Genomic DNA, 26,554 nt, shown 5'->3' on the forward strand with positions numbered 1-26,554 from the left:
CCACCAGGGTGAAGAAGATAGACTCAAGGCTCTCTCACTGCTGTTAGCTTTCACAAAGCACATCCGAATGAGAGGAGAAGAACAGTAGACACAGACTAGAGTGGAAGGAGACAACGGAGAGGAATTACCTACTTTGTTTACACTCATCTACCCAGCATAGACTTATGTTCTGCGGATGGGTCACACAATGAGAAACCTGGCTGAGATGGGCTTGTTAAAGAATCGCTCCGTTTTTATCTGCAGGCCCACCCCAGAGGAAGCACTCAAATGGGGGGACTCCCTTGACAAGCTGTTGACACACAAATGTAAGTAACTTTAAATCATTTTTCTTCATTTAATTTCTCTTTCTTTTGTCAGTCATCTTCTTCCTTATTTGCAAACATGGAAATCATCTCTCTTTGTGTGTTTATCATTTGTTCAATATGATTATGTGTAATATTGTTCTCGACAGTGAGTGAATATAGACGTACAGTGCTTGCATGATGTGGTGGAGGAGGGAGTAGAGCACGGGAAATATGCATGTGCTGATATATGGATTACACACACACACACACACACACACACACACACAGCAACGTGCAGCTTGCATCAAGTTTCCCTAATCCCTTCCCAACGGACAGATTCCATGCATTATAGAGAAGAAGGGAGACTAAACAGGCACACTGCAAGTTTGTTGCTATTTTTATTTTCCACAGTTCATCTTCCACAGTTCAGTCCAAATCCTTTTTAAAAGCTGATACAAAGCCAGCCCTACATCTGTTTCTCATTCATCTCTGTTGGCCTCTTTATTCTCCCCCTTCTGATTTCCTCTTTTCTTCCCCTTACCTCACTCCTGCTTACCAGAATGAGGTAAGAGATGATCGCTTGCAATCGGGTGATTCATGGGAACGGAAAGGTGCAGACGGGAGAAGTGGGTGGACACGGCTTCCTGCTATTCTTTCTTCTGGATGCCTTCTTCCTCTAATCATTAACTTGACTGAAACAGAAAAAGCCCAAAGTGCCAGAATTAGTCCTTTCCCCCCCTCACACTGAAACAGTCATCTCTTTGTTCATTCACAGCATGTGTAAAGGGGAATGCATAGATGTCATGCTGACGGATGGGTGATGTCACTTAAAGGATGTTGAGGAGTGGAATATGTGCTGCAGACAGTGTTAGTTTTTTTATGTTTCACTTTATGCCGACCACATGACTCAAAAGGCCGTCACAGAACTAATTTAGGTGCTGAAACTCTGAGGAGAGCTTCAGCAGTGAGGTTGCCATAGCACTCTAGTAAACTCTCCTTGTTTATTCTCCTCCTCCTCTCTGCTTTCCCTCAGATGGTCTGGCAGCGTTCAGAGCTTTCCTTCGCACAGAGTTCAGCGAGGAGAATCTGGAATTCTGGCTAGCATGTGAGGAATACAAGAAGATCAAGTCGCAGTCCAAGATGGCCTCTAAAGCCAAGAAAATCTTTGCAGAATACATTGCTATCCAGTCTTGTAAAGAGGTGAGTGCAACATATCGATAATGGAAAAAATGGCACCAAAACAGACCTCATGCAAAAAAAAGAAAACATGCATTTTCTCCTCTCACTTTCTTCCAAAACATTTTTTTTTATTCCTCTCCTCTGCAGGTAAATTTGGATTCATATACCAGAGATCACACTAAGGACAACCTGCAGAATGTGACACGCTCCTGCTTTGAGCTAGCACAGAGGCGGATATACGGGCTGATGGAGAAGGACTCATACCCCCGCTTCCTACGCTCAGAACTCTACGTGGACTTAATCAACCAAAAAAAGGCCAGCTCCACTCCGACTTCGTCTTCGTCATAAGAGACCAGAAAAAGATTGCAGGAGAAGAGAAAAATAATGATGATGAGCGAAAAAAGGGTCAGACTTGAAAAAAGTAGCTTGGGTGGGTGGGATGTGAGGGTCTTTGTTTGCCTTTTTTACTTTTTTTGTGTGTGTATGTCATCCCATCCACTATGATTTTTGTGTTGTTATGATGTGAGAGGACGCGACAAAGCTATGGCACTGCAAAGGAATGTAGTTTACAGTTACCAGGTGGATGGATGTATGAATGGACAGATGAGTGGATGGATGGATGTTCCTAAAAAGCCCACAAATGAGGGCTGGAGCAGGAGCTGGACGCTTGTCTGATCACTGTCTCTCTTTTTTTGTGGTGTCAGTTTTGCTCATGTTTTTAAGTTTTTGTCCAGTTGTACTGGAGAAAAGGAGGGGTTGCTGAGAAAACCCTGCAGACATGAAGACAGTCCGGTACTGTTTTGTCACTTTTTTTCCCTTAATTTCCTTTTTAAAACTCCACTATAAATCCCTTCCTTTCCTCCACCACATTCTCTGTGAGGCCACTTCAAAGCTGTCGGTACGACACAAATTCCTTTTTTCTTCGTGCTCCAAACTGTATGACGGAGGAGGGCGGGGGAAACAAGATGTCTGAATGAATGCTAGCGCTATGGCTCTGCTTAAGGTGCATCTCTGTTAAACACCTACACTTTCAAAGCTTCTATAAACAGCTTTCACCTTATTCAGTTCATCCCAAGACTGTGGAAAGCGCTCAACAGGGACAAAGACGGAGACAGCGACGGGCAAAGAACACAAACATTTAAATAACGGACGGACTGGAGGTGGGATGAATCACAGGAATGTGTTACTATCACATTAAAAGACATTAAAAGTCAAGTTCATAGCCAGTAATGGAAGACAAAGATGCCTTGCTTCCTGTCTCCAAAGACTGTTTACAACAAGGAATGAAAACTGAAGAAGAAAAAAAAAGCAAAACACAGCAAAACGACATTTCCTTTAACATTGTAGCTCATTCTGGACTAACCGAGGAAGCATTCTCAGGACATTGCCATGACCGGTTCCAGCTTGGTTTATCTTCTGTTTTTCTACACCCTCACTGTTTTTACATGCTTTAAGGTTCCAACGTGCACTCCCTAGTTCTTCTGAGCAATACACAAGAGGTTGCTCGTTTCATAGATGGAGGAACAAAGTTGCTTCATGTTGTACAAAGGTTTGCCTATTTATTTAGATTAACTTGCTGGATGCTTCTACAGACACCCTTACCTCCTCTAAAGCACTCCGCTAAAAGCTCTCACTTTCCTCTCAACCACCAAACAGGTCCAATGCTGTCCTGAACTTTAAGTGCAATATTGTTTTTTATTTTATTATTTTGTTTTGGGTTGTTCATTTATTTGGATAATTTTACATTTTTATGGGGAAGACGAATGGCTTGAGCTCTGTATTAACTTTATTTGTTAAGAGAAAAAAAAATGTAGAGCTATAAGGTTGACTTACAATGTAAACTTTCAAGAACCATAAGTAGTTAAATGAATTTTAAGCAAATGATTCTAACTGTGTGTTAACCCCTGGCAGCAGGCAGCTGGGGGGCATTTTGGTTGTAAATATAATTCTTTAAGAAAATAATGTGACAACACATTAAAAACAAACAAAAACAAAAAAAAACAAATAGGTCTCTGCTGGTGAATGTGGGACCCAGCTGTATCTATGTAAATATGAGAGACTCAAAACTATAAGATGATATGTATTGTTAAAAAAAAAAGTAGGTGAGCAAGAGCAGGTACAATCTGCTCTTTTCCCTGGTCATACACTGCTTGTAAGGAGTTTTCTGAAATGCATTTTATCATTTTCACTGTTTACAATTCAAAATGCATCTCCTCTGATAGCAAGTGAAAACCGTAGAGTACATTTGGTGTCATTGCTAATGATAAATAAACCAACCAACTGATGAAGTAAGATGTGTTGTCTCTGGATTTTTTTGTGTGCATTTGCTCATCAGAATTGGTCACAAACAGGCCAAGACTGACGGGCATTCAAACTCCCATGAACTTATTAAAGGTAACAGACAGTTGTATGAAGTTGCATATTTGCTTTCTTGCGAAAAGATGAGAAGATTGATACCACACACCAAATATACACACTAGCAGCTAAGCCATTTAGCTTAGCTTAGCTTAGCATAAAGGCTATAAACAGCTAGCCTTCCTTTGTCAGAACTTGCCTAAAGTACAATTTTTTTATAATTTGATTATAGATTTAGCTATAATTCCTGTTGGTAATGATGACATCACATTACCAAGTTCAGTTCTGAGATCTTGGAACGTGGCGCTCTTACTGAAAATAAATCTGAGCGCTACAACAGGAGCAGTCAGACGAATATAAACAGATTACAGATGGATTCTTCATTCAACTTTGACCTGACGCATAGTTTTCCTATGCAATGAGGAATTATTACCAACATTGCTTCCATAATATGGCTAAATCCTAGGCTTGTTTACAACCTGGTTGTCTGAACACTTCTGTTTGTTCCCTTTTACAATATGTCCTAGAAATGTTTCTGTATTATTACCATAACCATTAGAAATGACGCCCAAACTACAAAAGGAAGATCCAAGTTGTTTAAAAAAAGAATACTCTTTAATTTTCCAAATCAATGAAATCCAATACAAACTGAAAAAAGTAGTGTCTGCATACTTTGTCACTAATACAAAATTGTTAGGGGGATGGAGTGGAGTAGTATTGAGATGGTGACACAGTCCTGATCCCAGCTGTCTTGTTGTTGTGAAGAGAACAGGCAGGGACACAGGGTCGGGAGTTGACCGAGTCGTTGGGTAGAGATGAGAGGCAACAGTGGAAGTTCTGTGAGGGCAGTGTGTGTTTGTTTGTCTGTGTTTGGGGGAGTTGATCAGTCTGAAGTGGTGTTGAAAACAGTAGTAACAGCACCTAATCCTCTTTACCAGCTGCCATCTGTTTTGACAGACACAGCGTTTTTCCCAAAAGGAACTGTCATCAACCTCACTATCGCCTCCCTCGGTCTGTTTCCTCTTCATCTCGCTCCCTGTTGACTGTATCTTTGTCTCCAGAACCCACGCTTGTATATTTTTTTTACACTCATCTTTTATGCCATACAATGGAAGTCCCGCTCTTGAGCTGGATTCCTTTACCTAATCCCTTTGTTCAAGATTCCTTCCTCTCTGTCATCTGTGTAAACCATATTACAGTGCCTGTCATTATTTCAAATACAGCTGTCACGTGAGCCCAGTGACATGCAAGCTCGCATTTCCTGCTCAGATCTACTGGGTCCTGCTCTACCAAATATGGCCGTCAGTGTTTCCTCCACTGTGACAGTCCTATCTGACTTTCCTGTCAAGTAACAATTTGTCACCACCCGGATAAGGAGTGACCAGTGTTATTATCTTTATTTATAGCACTTTTTCAATGTTATGCAACATTATAAAGATATCCATGTCTTGTCTGCTGGGCTACGGGGAAATAAGCCTCCAATCCCTTGTTTTCGTTATTGCATTGTCAGTTCAGCAGCCTTCACAGTACATATGCTATAAACAAAAAGGTCATGCTTAGGAGATTAAAAGATCACTTCACTAAGATTTGGATTAGAAACTTGACATTTTGGGAAATTGCTCATTTGCTTTTTTTTGCCGAGTGTTGGATGAGAAGATAGATACCATTTACATAATTGTCTGTTAAGTGTGAAGCTATAGGTGATTTGCTTAGCTTAGCATTAAGACCAGAAGCAAAAGGAAACACTGCCTTGCCAAAAAATAGTACCAGCGCAAATAGCTCCCCGTAAAACCACAACTCACGGATTAATCAAGTGTAAATTAGCCAGACTAGCTGTTTCCCGCTTTTCCAGTCTTTATGCTAAGCGAATCACTTGCTGACTTTAGCTTCATATTTAAAAGACAGACGGTGTGATATCGATCTTTGGAACTCAGCAACAAAGCGAATAAACATTATTTCCAAAAAACAATCTTTTCAATTTTCAGTAATGAACCGCAAAACTTTTAAAATCTATTTTAATTCTACATGAGCAAATATCCAAACTTTAGTATGTAGCAAGCAAATTTTACCTTAAACTGCTGAGGACCACCCCTAATTTTGGAGAAAGACCAACACAAAGAATAATTCTTACAACTATTGTGCTCACTGCATGATAACATGTCTGGATATATTTTTATGGACAGAAAGTGGTTTTAACATTCGTGTAGGGTTTCTCAGTTCTTTTAAAAGGGTAATATGAGTAATATAATAATAAGTCCTGAAAAAGAATTCAATGTTTATTTTTTCACCATGTGGATTTTGTGCAGTAAAGGGAAAGTAGATGCTCATTTTTAAGAATGTGAAGAATATAAAGGCCAACTCAAATAAGGACATGACTCCATGTAATTGAATGTTCTAACAATTATTAAACATTCCAGTTTTTTCACGCCTCTATCAGATGACTTTTTATAAATAACTATGTCAAAAGCAACTGTTTTTAGCACCAAGAACCCAGAAGACCCATTCCATTCAGTCATGCTGAATTCAGTTAGCTCCCCCTCTTGTCTCTCATCTATTTGTGCAGCACTCAAGGGGCTTAATACTTGATTAATCCGTAATTCTCAGATCGGCCTATCCTTTCAACTCTTGGCAGGTTTACAAAAGAAACATCACGTCTCTCCAGCTGCCCTCCCTGACCCCTCAACTCTGTTTGGTGTAGAAGGGATTGTGTTTGTTTGTTGTCTGCTCTATTGTATGTACTGCATGGAACAAGTCTTTTATTTTCACACTCATAGTCAAGTGTCGTCCTGACAGTTTAGCATGCGATACACAAATAAAAGAGAATGTGTTTCAGTGGAGACTCTTCCTAAGGCTTGTATGCATTGTGTGCTGCTGTATAATATCACATTTCCTCACCTGCTACATGAGGTCATGTCATTTTGAACTCAAGATATGTTTGTTTTCTTGCACCATTGTAACTGCACCATCTGTCAGTTCACTGATACGTTTCCAGTTTTGCCTTAGTCTGGCTCAAGCAAAGAATATATTCTGGGTCAAAGGGCCAAAGGGGCCCTAACTGTGCTTAGCTCACTTTTATTGTGGAACACTTTGCACGTGGCACACTACCTGCCTCATGCACAGCAGCAGCGCTTGTCCAGTTTTCCTATAGCTCTGAAGCTTTAGTGAATGTAATCGCTGCTGCTGGTAGAGGTCTAATCACAAAAGCTCAGCTTTGTATATAGATGGCTTTTATACAAATAGATACACTTGATACAAGTATTTCTGCATTAAAAGAACAGTTTGAGATTATAAATATGTCTCTCATGTTTGTATGGTTAATGTGAAGCTACGACCAGCATGTTAATTAATGAGCTTTACAGGGGCTGATTGTCAATTTATTTATTAATTTACGGCTAGCTGTTTGTTTCCCCCTGTTTCCGATCTCTAGGCTAAGTTTGCTGCCTGCTGGTTGCAGTCTCATATTTAGCATAAACAGACATGTGATATCAATATTCTAATGTAATTCTCAGCAAGAATGCAAAAAAATGTTTTTCCCAAAATTATTGATATTACAGAATGTCTACTCTTCACGACTGTTGAGCATTTTGTAACATATTCTGTATTTTCCCAGCTGCATTTGGTTTCTTTTCACTCTGACAGACTTGATTGAGCTAGGAACATAGTGATAGTGAACTTTTAATTGGGGTCCTCATTGTAAATCAAAATTAAGCTTTCATTGTGATGTGATATGGAGGGAGATATGACAATGACTAAAATGTTGACTCATTACTGATAGCTGAACTATCAGTATGTACCCATCCTCCCACATCCCAATCTTAATTTAAATGATCACATTTACATTGAAATGACTTGGGACTTAAAGTCTTCCATTCCTTCACGAAACATGAGCAAATTCTGCCAGAGATTCAGGCAGGCACAGCTGGACTGAGAGGAAGCAGCTGTGGACCGCACAATTATGCTGCGTTAAAATCATACTCTGAAGTCGGAATTTCCGAGCTCCCAGTCGGATAATTCAACTGATACACCCCCTGAAGTTGGAATTCCTGAGTTCCCAGTTGGGGATCTCTTGGAGCTCCAACATCAAAATCCAACATGGCGGATGTAACTCAAATTATTCGTTATAAACGATACTCACAGACATTATTGTGTAGAAGTCCTTGTGAAAAGTTGAGAAGTCCCAGTGTTTTATTATCATGCTGGGAACGTGACTACTGAAGTAGGAGAGCTGTAGTTGTGTTAAGCGCAATGCAATTTGGGTGTCAGATTACTCCCTCCTACAACCAAAGTGTCCTTGTGCTTAACTGCTGGTTCTGTTAAACTTCTCTGCTAATATTATCCAACCATCAATTACATTACACAACAGCTGTTTGTTTGGAACACCTTCAACCAATTTGTTTCATTGTCTCATTGTCTCCACCTATAGTGTTTAAAAGTTCCATATAGTCACTTCTGCTGCTCTTGAAGTTCAAGGATACAGTTTTCCTTCCCGGAGAAGCTGTAGCTGTGTAACCACTTCAGATGGTGCCTAGTGAAACAGCATTTCATCAGCACCATGCAACAGTTTATTCTGAGCTGTAACGGGCAAAATCAAAGTAACCTTCTGCAATGTCAATTTGAACTGGAAAGCAGTTACATGCAACTGAAGTAGCAGGTAAAATATTTTTTTCTTGGCTACAATTCAGTCCATACAAACACTTTAAAGCATCTTATGTGTGGCGCATATTTCCCCTTTCGCGTTTCATTTCATTTCACAACATTCAATTCAACTTCCGACAGAGACATGGTAATGGTACAAGATATTGCCTTTTTCTTCTTCTGAAGATCTGTCATCTGTTTATCATCCTGTCTGAAAGATTATTTTTTAATTTCATGTCATTAAGCTACATTAAGCTATTGTTTTATATAGACCTTTTATATATTACATTTCTGATTTTTCTGACACATTATTTCCCATGTGCTCTACTCCAGCTCCAATCAATACCCTACCTTAACTCCCCCTGAGTTACATCAAAATGCAAAATTCCCTTTTCCACTGTGCCCCACATGTGATGACAATTTCAGTTTTGTCTCACTCGCTGTTTTGACATGGACCCTGCTGGATGTCCCAATAAAGAGAGAAAATGCAGGTGGATCATTCCCCCACAAAACACTTTAATTGATGAATGTAAGTAAACTAAGCTTAAATAATGCACTTAACTAATAGGATTATAATCAACCGAAAGCCAACTAACCTCATCAGATTACTGTACTACAAAATAAAATCCTAGTATGTGTTGTGTTGTTGCCTAAACCTGCTTCTTTAGTAGAATAAGACAACCATTTTACATTTTTTATTTTGCATCCATAATTATGTCAGTTCCTAGTTAATAATGTCTGGTGGTGTAATTAATTTTTCCGTTAATCCCCTTCAATGCCATCATCTATCTCGGTGTCCTTTACCCCCCAGGAGTTAGATGAGGGACTTGATACCGTTCTAAATGATGTGTCTTAAATATGAAGCTAATCAGGAGCTGATTAGCCTAGCTTAGCATGAACAGGGAAAGAGTTTGCCTGCCTCTGTCCGAAGGTAACACAATCCACCAGTCGTGGCTTGTTAATTAACACACTATACCTCCTTGTTTAATCGATACAAAAACTAAATTGTAAAAAATTGTAACTTTGGTTTCATGGGGGTTATTTGTGGAACTATTTCTTGGCAGGGCACAACCTCACAGTAAGAACAAGACTCCATATAGTCAATGCCCTCTTGTTTTCTCCTTGTGCCTTGTCCCTGTTTTTGGGTAAAACAGACCTTGTTCCTTGTGTTTTCAACCCTGCTCTGGCCTGTTTTTGGACTGATTACTATGTACCCAACGTGTTTTCAAGTAAAGACTTGTGATTCTACCTGCCTGTGAGTTGAGTCATGCTTTTGAGTCCGCTGTCTGTTGGCCACAGTGTTACACATTAAAGCCTCACAGAGCCAATAGCATGTCTAAAAGACTCTTGTATTCTACTGGAGTGACAACTTTGTAGAATCAGAGCAATAGATCTGAATAAAACACTTATGAAAACCATATGTAGTTGTCTCAAACTCAAATACAAACCAATGTATTTGTATTGCCACCCAAGCTGGTTTAACAAAATCTGCATCTGTTATTTCTATTTCTTCTTGGAAATCTTTTTTTTCTTTCTCTGAAGGGTTCCAGACTTCCAGACCGGCAGCTACAGACGCACGCTCTCTGCCAGTTTCCCTTCCCTTGAGCTTTCCACTGTTGATTGTGAGCCTTGATTTACGTTAATGAGGAAACCGTCATTAGTAAGTGTGTGTGTCACTGTAAGTGAGGAACTGAAACAGCGGATATGACTCAAGCTCATGATGTCACCACGGTACGTTCAAATACATCTTTCCAAAATTTTGTTCACAGATATAATAAAGTAGCCAGTATAGAGGCGGGCAGAATAATCGCCATAGTGCAGAAAGAAACTATACTATATAACTATACTATACAATATCCACAGGAACTACCATCCAGTGAAACACCCACACAAAATCATTTTTCAATCCTCTTCACAGAGAAAATGTTCTGCTGACTTTATTTTGATGTCGCTATATAAAAGCTTATACAATACTAAGTGCACAGAAACATTTTTAGAGGCACAGTTTCCCTTTTATATGAAAATATAGCTTTTGTGGAGGCTCAGTAGAGATAGAAAAATGGAAAAAATGAGAGGCATAATCACGGGAATGATGATCTGTGAAAAGATGAGTCTCTCACATCATTTCCATTTCATGTGATCATGAACTTGCCATGACATGAGTGCAGTCTTCCTTTCATATATGTGAGCACTGAAGCAAACAAAACAACAAATGTATAATTTTCTCCTCAGCTAGTTGGGGGAAAATAGAAACAACACCTCATGGCCTGAGTCAGCCAGTGGGAAGGATCGTAAAAGCACTCATTCTTTAGATTTAAACACAAACCTTTTAGCAACTTTGGCTTATAAAGCAGTTTCTAGAAGAGTTGTTCAAAGTACCGTAAAACAAAGGTAGATGATTGTGCCAGAAAACAGGGTTGTGGGCTAGATCTGATGTAACACCAATGTCCTGCAGCTCCAATTCTGTAATCACAGGATATGGAAACAAGGCTTTATGCATGGAAACCTTAAGAGAAGACCGGAATGACATTAAGAAATGACACTCTCCATCCATCTCTTCTTTTCTCCACTTCTCTTGTCCTGATTTCCAGATGCACAGCAGATGTGGAACTCTTGAAGCTTTCTTTTGTAAACCTGCCAAGAGCCATTCAAATATTTTGTATTTGATGTTGAAGTATCACAGAAAAGCTGTATGTAAACAACAAAATTCAAAACAACGTTTTTCAATTGCGCAAGAAAGTTTTACACTCGCTTGAGGTGAATGGCCCTTTGTCAAAAAAGAGTTGATGCACTAAAATGGAATATGGAAATGCCATTGCCAAGTATCTCTAAGTTTCCTGTCTTCATCTCCAGACCGCATGAAACATGGTCAATAGCTGACATGAATGAACAATTAAAACTTGCTCAATTGAACCAAATTCCTGAAGACATCTGTCCATTTTTCTCTCAAAGATCGTTTAGATTGATGACGACTCATTTTGTTTCTTGTCAGCAACCTCTACTTGTTCTACTCTGTTTGTCTGGCAGGAATGCGTAGTCTATTAGTTCCAACTTCTGACAAAACTACACTACTGTATAGCCCAGTATATTCACTCAGTTACTTTCATACAGTTAACGGAACATGCCAAATTCACATTTCCTTTTTGCTTCATTTCAAAAGCTCCCTTAAAATTAGGACTGGAAAAATTTCTAAAGCTAGAAGACAGAGAGACTCTCATGACTAGAGAACTGAAAAGAGAGGGGACACGTGAGTATCTTAATGCGGATCCAGGTGTGATGTGAGGAAACAACAGTCACATCTGATCCTGTTTACTACTGTACCATTTGACCCAGCTCTTGTTTCTATTGTACAATAAAGCCAGGGCCAGGGCACCTCTTAACCTTGCCAGATAAGGTCAATTTACTCATCTATCCTCTGCTGCCATGTGCAGCTGGATTACTTTAAGGTCATGGCTAGGAACATACAGAGAGGATGGGACGGATTCATCAGGAGGATTTGGACGGTCTGGGTAAAAGCTGCAGGACATGGAAATACTGGATGTGATTTTCAGCAATTTTTCAGCTCAAATGTATATTTAGCTGCTGCTTTAATTCATGATTAAACAGAAGTGGAAAGGGTTAAGATGGAAACACAAATTTGGCCTCCTATGTATGGCTTAAAGTCTAGAAACAGCTCATGTAAAAAAGCTGCCCTTAGATGGAGCACAAAGTGTAGACTCAGGCTTAATATGAAGTCACTGAAGCAACTCAGGTCATCTGATCATCAGCCGACCGCCCCTGTAAAGATATATTCACTCCAGATTGTCTGTTTGAACACTCATATTTGGTCAGTGGCAGCTAATGCATTATAAACATACCATGTATGTTTTCAGTCTCATTGATTCAACACTCATATTTATGATGCACCATGGATGTTGTGCCTATGTATATTTATCATAACTCTGGTTTGTCATCATTCCTATCAGCATTGGACTTATATAAGTGAATTGATGAGTTGTAAGAATGGCATCATAATCAAATCTAAAAAACATGACCCAATTTTAACAAACCAGCATTTAAACATGCAGTAAGTCTTTCTCATGGAAGACATCCTGACGCATGGTCATAATGTGTAAATTGTAAAATTAAGGATGGCTGAAATCCATTAGTCTGCTTTAATATCATGGTCCTTGTGTTAAGCATGCTTGTTCATTGTAGCACTGTCACTGTTTTTACTGGGACACTACAATAGAGCACAGCCATTGTTAATGTTATTAGGACCACTAGATGTTCTGGTCTCCACCAACCCCTAAGAATCTCTATCTCTTTAGCTGCTGTGATAATTCTCTGTAGGCACATCATATGATCAACCTCCTTTTACATTACACAGTCATTTGTTCTGTTGTTAGTATAAACACATGGATTAGAGCAGCTTTAAACCATAGTATATTGTTGTGTACATAGATAATACTGAAAAACTGTCTTCATATCGGATCTGTTTACTTTTTCTCCCAGCAGGGTTTCGTTTTTGTCCATTAGGGGAACACTTATACAAAAGCCATCAATTTAAAATGAAAAATAAGCACACCTCCATTAAATCCCCGACTTAATATGAGACATCTCTTCATCTTTCCACAAAGTCTAAATCTTTTGTAAAGGCCATCTTTATGGATCAAAGCTGAATGAAACATATTTTCGTTTTCCACTGTGATGATGAAACTGTGAGTTCCTGGTTTCACAGTACATTACTTACACACAACACATTGTGACATAATGTCTCTGGAGTGTTACCCTACTGTTTCAAAATAAGTGCTATTTTTGTGTTGACAATATATTATTCAGAGGAAGTGCACAGGAGTTGGGAGGCGTGAATGCTTCAAAAATCGATATGCTTGAATACACACAGATGCTAACAAACTGCACTTCCTGATACGCACACACACACACACACACACACACACACACACACACACACACACACACACACACACACACACACACACACACACACACACACACACACACACACACACACACACACACACACACACACACACACACACAGGCTACTAATCAATACAAGATTTGCACATGGATTAGGTGTACTGTGAGCTGCATCTCCGCAGCTCAATGATTTATCCATTTTCCACGTCTGTGCCGCAGCCATTTGCTTATGCAACAATCTAACACTAACCAGACAGTCTTTCACCTTTTCTTGTTTTCCATCCCTCGATGTGGAGTTTTGTCTGTCATTTATGTCTTATAAATACATGAAGTATGCTTATGTGTGTGTTGGCTGGTGAAAAATAAAATGAAACATGTATTTTTTTTATATAAGAAGAGTGTGAGATATGGCACAGTTCCCACCCACCAATAGAAAATTTTATTTTGAAGAAGGATTAAAATATATTATATAACCTTTAGTCCAAACTTGGTTATAGCCTATATAGTTAATCTTTCATCACTAACATTGTGGTGAGCAATGGCATTAGATGAGCTAAAGGGGTTAATAATAATTGTGTTGTGGATGTTTTTTCAGAATAAATAATTCCACAGGATTATGATATTAATTAACAATATTGTCCTTTTTAAGTCACACAAGATATATTAATGGTCATATGAATTATGTAAAAAAAAAATGATTTTATGAAAAAAATACTAGATAGTTTTGTGTTCCTGGTCTCCAGATGGATGAGTCCAATAATTGCTCTCTTTTAGATCTGTTTTGTCCTCCACAGACTCTTGAAGAAAATATCTGGCTCTTACTGTAGCTTTAGCTGTTCCCCTATATTTACCATCTACACAATGCAAACATTGGCTCTACACTTTGTTTTGATCAGCTAAAGTATTCTTTTCCACAGTTTAAAGGTTCCATACTTTAGAAGACTATTTCCTGGAAGGGTCTATTGGAAAGCCATTATTGGCTCATACCATGTGTGTAAGCATGGCAGGAGATTGGAAAAGCATACAGTAGGAAGCTGCATCTTAAAGCAGCCTTATGTTGTCCGCTTTTCAGGAGAAAGACAGCTGATCTTTGAACTCAACACCCATACAAATACCCCTGCCATCAGTGCTCCTTAGCACGTGCAAGATTTGCTGTTCCTCTCACTCCCTCTGCCTTTCTCTTTATACATCCATTGTCTTTCCCCTGTCCTGTGCATGAGCCCCTTTGTTTGTTTCACAGAGCCAGGGTTTTGTATGAACGCCAGATTTTTTTTGTGCACACCCTGAACAGACAGCTAGTGGAGTTTGAGGAGCTATTCGCTGATTTTGACAAAAAGTGTTCTGCATTAGAATCACAGACACCACCTTTCATGACTGTAAGATTACCTAAACCATAACAATCTCATCACAACACAGATTGGTATACTTTATCACGCTAATCCTTAAAATGTTAGCAACTATTTCCATGAGATAACCACATGTCTTTAAAAGTCAATCAGACAAAGAGTGATCTAACCTCTGGATGGAAACACCCAGTGGGAGCAGTTATGTATTTGTTGAGGCAGGTTAATGTCTGATATATGAATGACTTGTTTCTCCTCATCTCTTTTTGTCTCATCTCTTAGGGTGGTAGGTGGGCGGGTTTTGGTTGATTAGTGGTGCTGTCATAAAATGGTGCATGGCAGCTAAAGAATCCATCAAATGGTCCTTTTTCAGCATGAATATACATCAAATGAGCCATTTTCATTGATCACCTATTAACAGAGAAATCCTGGACGGTCGCAAACAGCCAGACATGGCTAACACTGAGTAACTCGGGGCGGAGCGCTGACCCTTCCAAAATGCCTTTTTTAATCCTTCCTATACACGAAGCACCAACAACATAGTTAGAGAACCTGGAGTTTATTTTAAAAAAAGGCTGTTTTACAATGCTACAAGCCTTAGCAGATGGCTGAGAGGCATTGAGAGGCAGTCCACACAAGTTGATTACCGAATGGACTGGAGTTCAGTTCAAGGAGGAAAGTATTGATTTTAAAACAACAGCATAATTAAGCTATAAATTGTCAGTGGAGAATGATTGCAGATTGGACTTTTCCTCCAGGAGAAGGTATCTTTTCCTGTCCTTTGATTCCAAGACAAGTGTTCTTCGGTGTGTTCCAAATATCTCTGAACAACAAAATCATAATCAAATAAGCAGTGAGGCCTGGCAGCCATCTGTGGCTAGCAGCATTCAGTTATGTCATTAAAACACAAACGGTATCTCGAAGGATTGTTGTCTGTTCTGTTATACAGCATCCCTGGAATTTATTCACAAAAAAGTCAGAAATTCCAGCTGATGATTAGGTAAAGCTTTTCAGATTTGTTTATTTTTCACTCCCTTCTAGATCCTTTGTTGATTACTGCTCATTCAGGCTCCGTCTGTACTCTGGTTACATCACCAGAAGGAAACACATGTGGATGGTTGAGATTCTGGGTCATTTAGGAAATAAAATGCTTCTTTTAGGGTTGTTCTTGTCTTCAAAAACATGTCTTCCTCGTTAAAAAGGACTTTAAAACAGTTTATTTGGTTGGTGGTTGGACAATGACAGGATAACTGGCTCTGAATCTACAATAGTAGCCACAGAAGCCTAGTAAAAACCAGCGTGATGACAAATGAGCTTTTTCTACTGTGTGACTGCTTTCACTTCCTTTGGATCTATTTCTGTCTCAGACGCCTTGTCCCACATTCTTAACCGGTGGTTTGAAAAATTGCAGGTATACAAAGTATCGCAGCAGCTCCAGGTCTCCTACCTTCTTTTCAGCAAGCCTCTTGAAAACAGAAGTCACTCTATTGATTTCTTGACATACAAGTGAACAAGTTTGGTTCATTTAAAAGATTTATTTTCCATCTGCCTCCTCTGCCACAAGGACTTACATATGACCTTGACATCTAATTAACCTTGAGAACAACACTCCCACTGTCCTTGTGACAGTTTCCCCTGACAGCCTCGCATTCTAGGTTTCATGGGTGGTAAAGTCACCAAAGTCTGTGTCTGTGTGACTACATTTTACATATTTGTGCCCCCTGGAATAGAACTTTATTTGAGCTACTTCTGTTGTAACTGAACAGTGAAGCTATTTTGCAAATAGCACAATGCTTGCTTGTTTGCTGAAATTCTTTACCATGGGCCTTTGTATATATACACACACATATAAATCAAGTCACTGGTCCCTTCGTAGAAAATAGTGTATTTTCAACAGACTTTCTGTCAGGGATCTTTTTTTAGCAACAATAGAATTTCTTATCTTGTTTGAGCTTGTACGCGTACCTCATATGTGTTTGCGGGGCTATTTGTGAAAGAATGATCTTTAATTTATAATTGCCTTTGTATTTTTCTGCTTCATTGATGAAACAATTTTGTCTCAGCACATCTTTGTACCGATGTATTCAGAGAAATATACATGAATGGCTGTACTACTAAAGCAGCTGTAACACACACATGCTCTTTTTTCAATGAAAATGTCAAAGAAAGATCTCATTGCAGATTCACTTTATGGTATTAAACTAAACAGGAACCCATGTGCTCTCTTCGCACACAGACGTGTTACCTAATTCCACTACGATTAATGTCAGCGTGTACTGCAAGATTTTCAATGAGGGACCTAAATTTACCCACTCTGGGCAGAAATAAACACATGAGCAAAGGTTCATCAAGCTTAAGGAGAAATGACAAATAAAGCTGTGGTAAGCAATGTCTGTGACACAGTTAAGAGTAATCAATCCTTTTTTCCTTTGACACAGACGGAATGAATGCGCAATTATGGAAATGTATAACTGGTTTCTACCCGTGTAACTACAAGAAGAAACACTATACTGTTGAGCAGAAGCATACTGCTTCATTTCCTGCTCTGTACAGCTCATTGACAGAAATTAATAAGAGTAAACAAACGAGAAATGCACGGTCAATTCATTTTGACACGAATGACAGGAGGTGTAATCCAGTCTAAAAAGGTTTACTGTTGTGTCACAGTAGTGTGCTTCTGTGCCTAATCTAACTCTACTGCACATGACATCACTGCCTAAATTAAAGGGACTATCAATCATTAACATACAATACACATCGATTTGTCTTGTACAATAACTAGAAATGATGAATTCCGTTTTGCATTCTTTGGCATTGCTCTGAATCTTTCTCGAACTAACTGCTGTAGCTTTGTAACATAGTGACATAGGGACTTTGCTGTTGTAAACATTACTATTGCTGCTCTAGAAAACAACAATCAGTTATATTTGAAATAGAAAAGCATTAACTCTGAACCAGTAAGAGTATTAATAAAGAGCCAAACCAATAAGAACTATCGATAAGAGTAGTAGTATCGATAAAATCCAAACGATACCTAGATGTATTTGAGAACTGTCTTACTGTCAGTCCACAAAATAGTCTGCTGAAGTGGGACTTGCATTTCTTTTCATCATCCAGTTTCACTGCTGCAGTTAACTGGAGTCTCTGAATAATTGACCTGTCTAAACAGGGGTACTATTTACATTCCCAACATGAAGGAACATTAGGTTCTGCCTTGCTTATTCACCAACATATCTGAAGATGCTCCGCCGTAGGCGTTCTCAATTGCATCAAAAAATGATTCAACCAGGTTACTATTGTTTATGCTGGAGTACGAGAGGTAAGTGAGATCTTCTAGCCACTTAGACCATCGATCCACTTACCAGCCACTGTTTTTCTCAAGTACCTAAAAACAAGCTTGGCAGGAAGTAGGCTACAAGTAGCGTCTATCCATTTTTCCGTTTCTCCTTCAGTCAACAGCTTAGGCTCAAAACAATTTCTTAGATCTGCATCATTTTCGTCTTCAGGCAGATTTTCTACTTACCGAGCTCTTTCAACCCAGTGACAAGAGTGTTGAAATCATTATGCATGAATACTTGTACTTTTTCCAAATTGCCATCATTATTGATCCTTTCTACTTCTTTCTTTTTACCCGTTATCCAAGCAAATACTCCTCTCCTTGTTCAAATGAACCTATGCAGTCTATCCACCCATGCTCTCTTGGCTTCGTCATTCTTTTAGTTTTTGTTTCTATATCAGCAACGGAATGCATACATTTGGTGTACTTTTCTCATGAAACCAGAATATCTGAGACATGCAAAGACTTTGGTGGCTTTTACTAAGGCAAGCTATTATATTTGCGCACAGAGTGATACTGAGAAGCTAGCATCTTGATTAGCATTGTTAATATTCTTAACATCAGTGCATGTGACAGTGTATCATCAGAAATCAAGGCCTTAAAAAAGTTCTCAATTCTTTGTTTACGTTAAGTCAAAGGCATGCCAGAACGTTGCGTTTAGGACTTTTTCCCATTGATGCGTTGGACTTTCAGTTATATAAGCTAGCAACCAGTCTACTACTCCTGCAGTGGCATTCCGCCTGGATATCAAAATAATATCAATAGCAGTTACATAGTGAGAGCAGCACTACTGCTCTGCGGCCAGAGAAATTTTTGCTGCTGCGGTATATTATAAATATTTTTTCCGTGTGAGATATAATGTGTGGCGTGCGTGACCAAAATAATGACTGTCACGTTCAATGCGTGACACTTGAAGGACCTGTGTTTTGTGGACTAGTGGAGTTTTTTCAGGTTAAGCTAATCATCTGTAAGTGTACCACTTAAAACATCTCCCACTTACAAACAACGGATGAGCATATGGGGGGTGAAGATGAGTAGATAGCTGGTGAAGATGATTAGATGGGCATAACGTACACAGATGATTCATGAACATTAAATTCACTGGCAGAGATTATAGAGCTAGGAATGTATGAATCAACAGGAAGACAATCAGTGAAAGCATGTTTCATTTTGAGATTTGTTGAATACAACGGCACACACACACAGATGCCTCGTTTCAACAATTATACCAAGTGCACACCCATAACTCTATCAGTTCAGTAATGGTGACGCATTCTTCACATCACACTGTGACTAACAGGCTAAAGCAGCTGTTTAAACAGGGGTTTGAGAATGAAAGACAAAATGCAGCTGGGGGAAGATAAAACTGAATATACTTCCTAGTCTTTAGTCTTAGTTTCGAGAGAGCATGACCAAACACTGTGGCTACCAGAATGACGCCACTCTTGACTGTCTTTTGTTTGAGGAGGAATGAGACATAGGGAAGGAAAAACATATAGAAAGGTTTTTTGTTATGGTGAATAACTCAGCATGTCCGCCCCCAGAGGAGAACAGAAACAGAAACAATTTTCCCGTAAAAGTCTAATTCTGATGCTTTTTTAAGGACGTAATCTCTTCTTACTGTCTCGTCAAATGAGGTTGTCGCCCATGTTTTCCAGGCCTGAAATATGCGGTGAAGATTTCCTGTCGCCCACAGCAAAAGGTTGTGTTACCTTCAAGGGAGGCACAGAGAGAACTCTGCCTTGCCTGGTTGTGAGGGCCTCCGTGAGTCAGTTGTCTGTTGCCACCAGTGTTTATTTCAGTACTAATGAGTTTTGATTGCATGGACTCTCTCAAACTTTTTAGTCACATGTTTTGTCTACTTTTATTCCATAGCAAACTTTGGCCATTTTTGTTGAGCGTATTCTTTTGGGAAAGGGATAAATGCATATTTTTATTAGAATAAATGGGCTTTAATTTCCAGATGTGTGGACTAAAGGTTGCATGGAGGAGCTAAATGGCCACAGTGAGGAGTATTTAGCAGTAAATACAAAAAAATATTAATTAATTCATGACTTAAAACCTTAACTGGAAGCCTGGTATAAAGCATCCAGGTCACCGCAGAGTTCCATTCCCGCTCAAGCATTAAAAAAATGAGAAACTCGTTTGGTTTAGCATAATCCTCAGTTCTGGAATCATCAGCAAAGCATTATGATTAGAAATGATGCTCAAACTAAAGTGAACATACACACGTGTGTGTGTGTGTGTGTGTGTGAGTGTGTGTGTGTGTGTATGTCTGACTATACACACGGCTGGATTTGTAGCTACCAACGTCATGGGGAGGACTCCATTAAGGTTATTTGATGTCTATTTTTAGCCGTGTATGAAAACAAAAGGATGAATGACATTACGTTGATACTCATATGTAGTCAAATATGAATTCAGAAGCTCATTATAGTACTCGTGGGATGACGCATGATGAGAATTGAATGCTTAAATAGGATTTGTTTTAACGTTTTCCCATAGGTGAAATAATGATTCATAGTTCATTACATCTCAAAAAATAAAAATAATCATCCTACTGCCATGCCAGCAGGTATCTGAAATATTATGGCTCATGTTCTCCAGTGTATGGGGTGATATATGACTTAAACAAAATCCTAATTTGTACAATTATACTTCACACATTTTAAAAGATGGTTTAAACGGCTCAGTATGTCTTTCCAGTGATCTTTTGTATTTCTCCCATTGTACTTGTATGGATGCACTACAGTCAAAGAAGGTAGAATAATGTATACAGTATGGTTAGTTTGATACATCAAAGAGCACATAGAGAAATGTCTCTACTTCTGCTCTATCCATTATGCTCTCTGTTGACATTTCTTTCAGTTATAGCCAGGTGGAAAAGGTTTTTAAGGACAAAAGACTAGTGCTTTTACTTTGCATGGAAACCACTGGCTGGAAAATGGAGGGAAATATTCTCCTGCTGTCCAAGACATATCTGCAGGTCAATTATGTAATTTCACACATTTGGAGCATGAGTGGCTCAATTTTTGAGACATGTTAAGAGAAAAAAGGGAAGAAGGACTGACAAAGCCCCCAAAAGGAAGGTAGGAAGGACCTAGAAGGGTAGGAACACATGGATGACAAAAGATCAGGTAAACTGCAGAACTGGAAAGATAATTTCATAGACCTAAGTTTACATGTGCCCTGAATAGGTTTTCAAGAGGGATAGATTTAGATAACTGCACCCACACAAATACACATAAGCTATAGCCTTGTCTTTGATGTAACAGTTATGTCTCATCTTTCTTATATCTTGTGTTCTGCTGTTCTTTGTTTGTATTCCTGCAGAATGCATGCAATTGCCTTTGATCTTGTGTTTTTTTATAGTGCACTGGGATTCGATGACATTGCAGTCCAGTAATCCACTTAAAGCAGTAAACTTTACTATGTGAATCAAGGTAAATAGACTTCAGCTCTGCTTTCAGTAGTGGTAATCAATATTATAAAGCCTCTATTTGATGTAATGTCCCCACATCAGCAGGGACACTGGCTTCTGTAATGTTTACAGTTGAATGTATTCATTACCAAAGTCTCAAACAAGTTCTGAAATATGTATGTGAACCACTCATTGTGGCTATTACTAACGAATGACTTGTGAATCAATCTACTCAGTGTAGGCGTGTAGCCTATACTTGCATGTATAGGCTCTGATGAAAGTAGGACAGCTCTTTGAATAAGTGGTTTGCTGCAGTGTTTTGTAACCTGCCTGTGTAGGCCGCAGAGACCCATTCTAAATCTCCGTTACTGACTCTTCATTCACAATAGAGACCGACAGAGGAAGGGAGAGGGTAGATGATTGGGGGGAGGACTGTGACAGATTCAAGTTGAAACTTAAAAAGATGAGAGACATTGAAGGGGACAGAGGACAACATGAAAGATACAGTAATATTCAGAAAGGAGAGCAAGAGGCTGCTCAAAATAGCAGCAGTTGGGTCAGATGATGAGAATATCAAACAAGTCATGAGACAGAATTTAAAGAGGAATGAAAGCAAAGGAAAGTACAGAAAAAGTCCATGCGTTGCTTTCCCAGGCAAGAGCTACAACTGTAAAATGCCCCCCAACCCACAGTGCTTATAATTTAAGATTAATTATGTGTCCTGTGACCATATTTCTCATTAGATGTTTATCCAGCTGAATTAAGGACAAAGGACATTAAGGAAGGACAAAACTAAACTGCTCAAGAGGATCATGAGTGCAGACTGAATATGGAAAAGGAAAGAGGCTCTTCAGTGGCTTAAAAGAGCTGCTCTCAATAAAATGTGGATGGTCATGCAAGTATATTGAAGGGACAAGCCTTACGTAACCTATAAAAAGGTTGAGGAGCCGGGTAGAGAAAGAAAACAATGAATAATGTAACATGAGCACAGAACCTAGAACTAAAGGACATGTGAATTCTATGGCCAGTAGGCTACACATTGAAATTACATTAACAGTATAATGTAGGTAAGAAATAAAAGTAAAAGTATTCTTTAAGAGAGTGGGTCTTTTCAGGATGTTGCATTACTATGGAGGTTATACAGTGCTGGATTATTTGAAATGTTTTTAAAAGTGCTTCATAGCCTACATAGGTAACTGATGGGTTGAATCTATAAGATGATAACATGTTTTCTATGATAATCCTATTCTGCAAAGTAACAAGCGACTGGCTGTCAACTAAATGTAGCAAGGTAAAAAATACAACATTTTGAAATGCAGTTGAGTGCAAATGTAAAGTAGCAGAAGCACCAAAATGGAAACAATCTACTAAATTAGGCTAGAAGTAGCGAAAATGTATACTTCAAGGAGCTGTACTTAAAATATTGGAACAACTTGGCAATGATTGCCTCCATGCTGCTCTCTCAGATGTTTCCCCAATATGAGAAATACCAATGTTTTTTCAAGGCCAGACCGGCTATCAAAACAAACAACGGAAGATCTCAGATTACAGCACACACACAGAGGGAGAGTGACTTCATTCTCTGCTCAGGACGCCATTACTCCATTACATTACTCCACTGTACCAAAGATTCTCCATACAGAAGATACTGTCTCAAGAAGCGGCAACAGAACAAAATGGTATTTTTTTATTTGTCTCTTAAGTCAGCCTTGTTTCAAAGTGTTGTGAACGTCATATGGATGGATGAATCAGAATTAGAATCAGAAATACTTTAATAATCCCAGGGGGAAATTGTTTCGTTGCAAAAGTTATATGTACATATTTAATTTAAATTTCCTTTGCTAACATTAGATACTTTTACAGCTACACATTTAGCATTGCAAGACTAATCTGCTTATTTATCTGGTACGTTTGAGATTGTTAGTTGACGGTAGCTGTGTTCATAGATCTCCCAAGACTTTGTTGCTGAGCCAGAACAGGACTCAAACTAATTTAATTTTCTCCTGATCTGGTTATCTAAAAAATATCTACTTCACTGATTATGGAGCTAAGGGAAAGGTCATAACCTGAGGTCACGTTCACTTCTCTCATTGTAATCAATGCAATCAGGACCTACTGCTCATCTCCTAAAATGGCAGGGCCGTGACAAACCACACGTGACACAGAAACAGGAAATGGCCGTGAGTTGAATCGTCTCCCTTCTATTTGTTAGAATATTATAAATATTTGTTTGCTACTATATTAACGCTCTGAATGTTGAGTACAGCTCCTTTAAGTATGGTACTTTAGTAAATATTCTACTGATATGACTGTAGCTTTTTCAAGCTTATAATAATAGATAATATTAGCAAACATTAGCTTGATATTGAGTCTTTCAGCTTTTTTTTTGTTTTGTTTTCCAGCCTTCACTTTACTTTATTGTTTTATTGTCAGCCTCATTTTCAAGTGAAAAAGCTCCTATAAACCCACAGCTCTCCTACCTGCCAAGCACCACACAAGAGCCGAGTTAGTGTTAGCTAGTGACACAGTGGACCGTTTAGTAGCTAAATAGATGGACATCTTTCTAAGGAGTTGGAGTAAAACAGAGGTAAAAGGAGAGTGAATATTGGCTTGCAACCATAAGGCCAACAGAAACACAACTCCAAATGAATGCCAATGTTGCTACGTTAAGATAGAAGTCTTATAGAGAATCATAACTAACATACCATTATCCTTTAATTAGCAGCAGTGGCACATAGTCAGCAAAGGTTAGATCCACTGTAAATAATCCTGCCAGAAACAAAATATTGTTTTATATATATATATATATATATATATATATATATATATATATATATATATATAAAATTGTCAGGCATGAACTCTTTTGTGGAAAAGCCAAGAGGACGATTCTCAGTGTGCATCAGTGACAGAATTTAAAGGCCCCAGGGTCCTTTTGATGCCCTGTCTCTATTATAACAGCCTGCTAATGAGGTTCCATTTATAGACTGTTCATTTATATGATGTCAACGCTGAGGTCAAGCCAACACACACACACACACACACACACACACACACACACACACACACACACACACACACACACACACACACACACACACACACACACACACACACACACACACACACACACACACACACATTTATCTCCATATCTGAGTCTCAAAGGAGTACATTCCTAATAGATAAATGTAATTTACGAATACCTTGAGAACTATGCTTTCCTAATTTATTAGTCCAGGAATTTATGTGAGGGGTTTCTCTTGACCCAGATGTATAAAGTTGCATAACCATCTTTTATTTAATTATTGTCCTTTTATTTTATTGGAAACTGTACTTGACAATGAGGGTTCTTTAGATTGATCCTAAAAAAATCCCTTACCAACCATGACCAAACAAGTATTGTATACCATGGCTGCCAAGCTGTGATGTGATCTCATCAAAGCTGGGGGTATCTTTTGATGATAAATTAGGGTTTGAATTGGATGTTTTTTGTTTTCATCGCCAGGCTCTCTCTTCATCATCTCGATCCAACACAATGCCTGAATTGTTACGGCCAATGCATGGTGTGTGTGTGTGTGTGTGTGTGTGTGTGTGTGTGTGTGTGTGTGTGTGTGTCATCAGGTGTCTGCACATCCTCTGTCTGTCTGGACAGCCTGTCTTATGTCAACTGAGACAACCCCTCAGGCAAAGGTCAGCTGTGAGACAATGGGCGTACCACCAAACTTAGACTGCAAAAAAACAATCACAGATTGAGATCACATCTTTGATGAATTGATATCAAACTAAATAAGGCACACTGGTATCTACCCAATGTCTTGTGTAAAACATGGTTAGTCAAAGATCTACCCTTCACAGCGTAGAAATGTTCTTGAGCTTTATTTAGGAACACTAAGGCTAATGGTTTTTGATGACATTAAAATATTTTATCTTCAAATCTGACGTGGTTCACAGTAGTACTCACAGAACATATTGTAACTTGAATCAACTAACTTTATTTATAAACAGTCAAACAGAGAGTAATTTAATGTACTGTTGTGCATGTCCTCAACTTGAGCCATCTGTGCTTTTTTAGGAAAATGTCTCACCATCTGTAATTTCTGGCAAGTACATTCTTCCCTCTGCAGATGGAAAAAATCTTTGTCTTACTTCATACTTGGAGTGCTTTTTAATCAGATGTCGTGCTAACTTGGCAAGCTTCCTAGTTTTGTTCTCCTGCAAATGATGACAGATGGTGCATTTAGGTCTTTGTCACTGTTTTGAATTCAACTCAATTTATCTATCAGTTGTTTTAGCTGGTGATGAACTCAGCAACCCTTGAGAGTATGGAGTGGAAACTCAGCAGTGATCAGAGCAAAGCAGATTTTCTCTTGACATATCGGTAAAACAAAAGAAATTCCCATCAGACTAGTTGTAATTTGTGTTTAGTGATAATTATCAAATGTTAGCATACTAAAATGCTTAACATGATGAACATTACAACATCAGCAGGCATTGTTATTGTGAGCATGAGTTAGCCGGCAGACATTAGCATTGAGCTCAAAGCACCGCTATGCTTAAGTACAGCCTCACAGAGCTGCTGATGTGGCTGTTGGTTCCTCTGGTTTTTATTTATCCATATGGCCATCGTACTTAAAGATAAGCTGTATCATCTTAAAGATGCTGTTTATGTGAAACACAAGCAAAGGAGAGTGTGGGGGAGTGGAGAAGAATTCTGACAGTATTGACTGTTGTGTTTGAGCCCTTCTCATCTTTCAAAATCCAACTGTTATCGTTTCAGTGTGCCAGTTATGACATTCTCATAAATCCAAAGCATGTGTGGCTTTCGTTGACAAGGTTAGAAAGACCACTTAACAGTCAACATTTATAATTGTCAAACTAATTGAAACAGAGTGTTGTCATGAATAAAAAAAGTTATATTACTTAGTTACTTACTGATTTCACTAAATTCACCGGATGTCTGGTAAAAATGGTTCCATTTGATTGTGTCCACTTTGGGCCAAGTTCACTAAAAACTATAAATACATTGCATGCAGACTTTTATATTTTCAGTTCCTTGAGGATGATTTTTAGGTTG

General features: G+C 38.7%; 1 protein-coding gene across 6 annotated transcripts in view; it reads left to right on the forward strand.

The window, feature by feature from the left end:
• The window catches only part of rgs3a (regulator of G protein signaling 3a), a gene marked incomplete at its 5' end in the record, with an annotated part of 139,828 nt that extends 136,131 nt beyond the window's left edge, over nucleotides 1–3,697 (forward strand). For all 6 annotated transcript variants that reach the window (XM_083929284.1, XM_083929285.1, XM_083929287.1 and 3 more), the window contains 3 exons: nucleotides 244–305; nucleotides 1,318–1,484; nucleotides 1,611–3,697. In XM_083929284.1, the coding sequence (XP_083785410.1) occupies nucleotides 244–305; nucleotides 1,318–1,484; nucleotides 1,611–1,811 (430 nt within the window). In that variant the 3' untranslated portion in view covers nucleotides 1,812–3,697. The remainder of the gene's footprint in view (nucleotides 1–243; nucleotides 306–1,317; nucleotides 1,485–1,610) is intronic.
• Nucleotides 3,698–26,554: the final 22,857 nt, after the last annotated feature.

The sequence above is a fragment of the Echiichthys vipera genome, assembly GCF_963691815.1.
Source record: "Echiichthys vipera genome assembly, chromosome: 16".
Lineage (NCBI taxonomy): Eukaryota > Metazoa > Chordata > Actinopteri > Perciformes > Trachinidae > Echiichthys > Echiichthys vipera.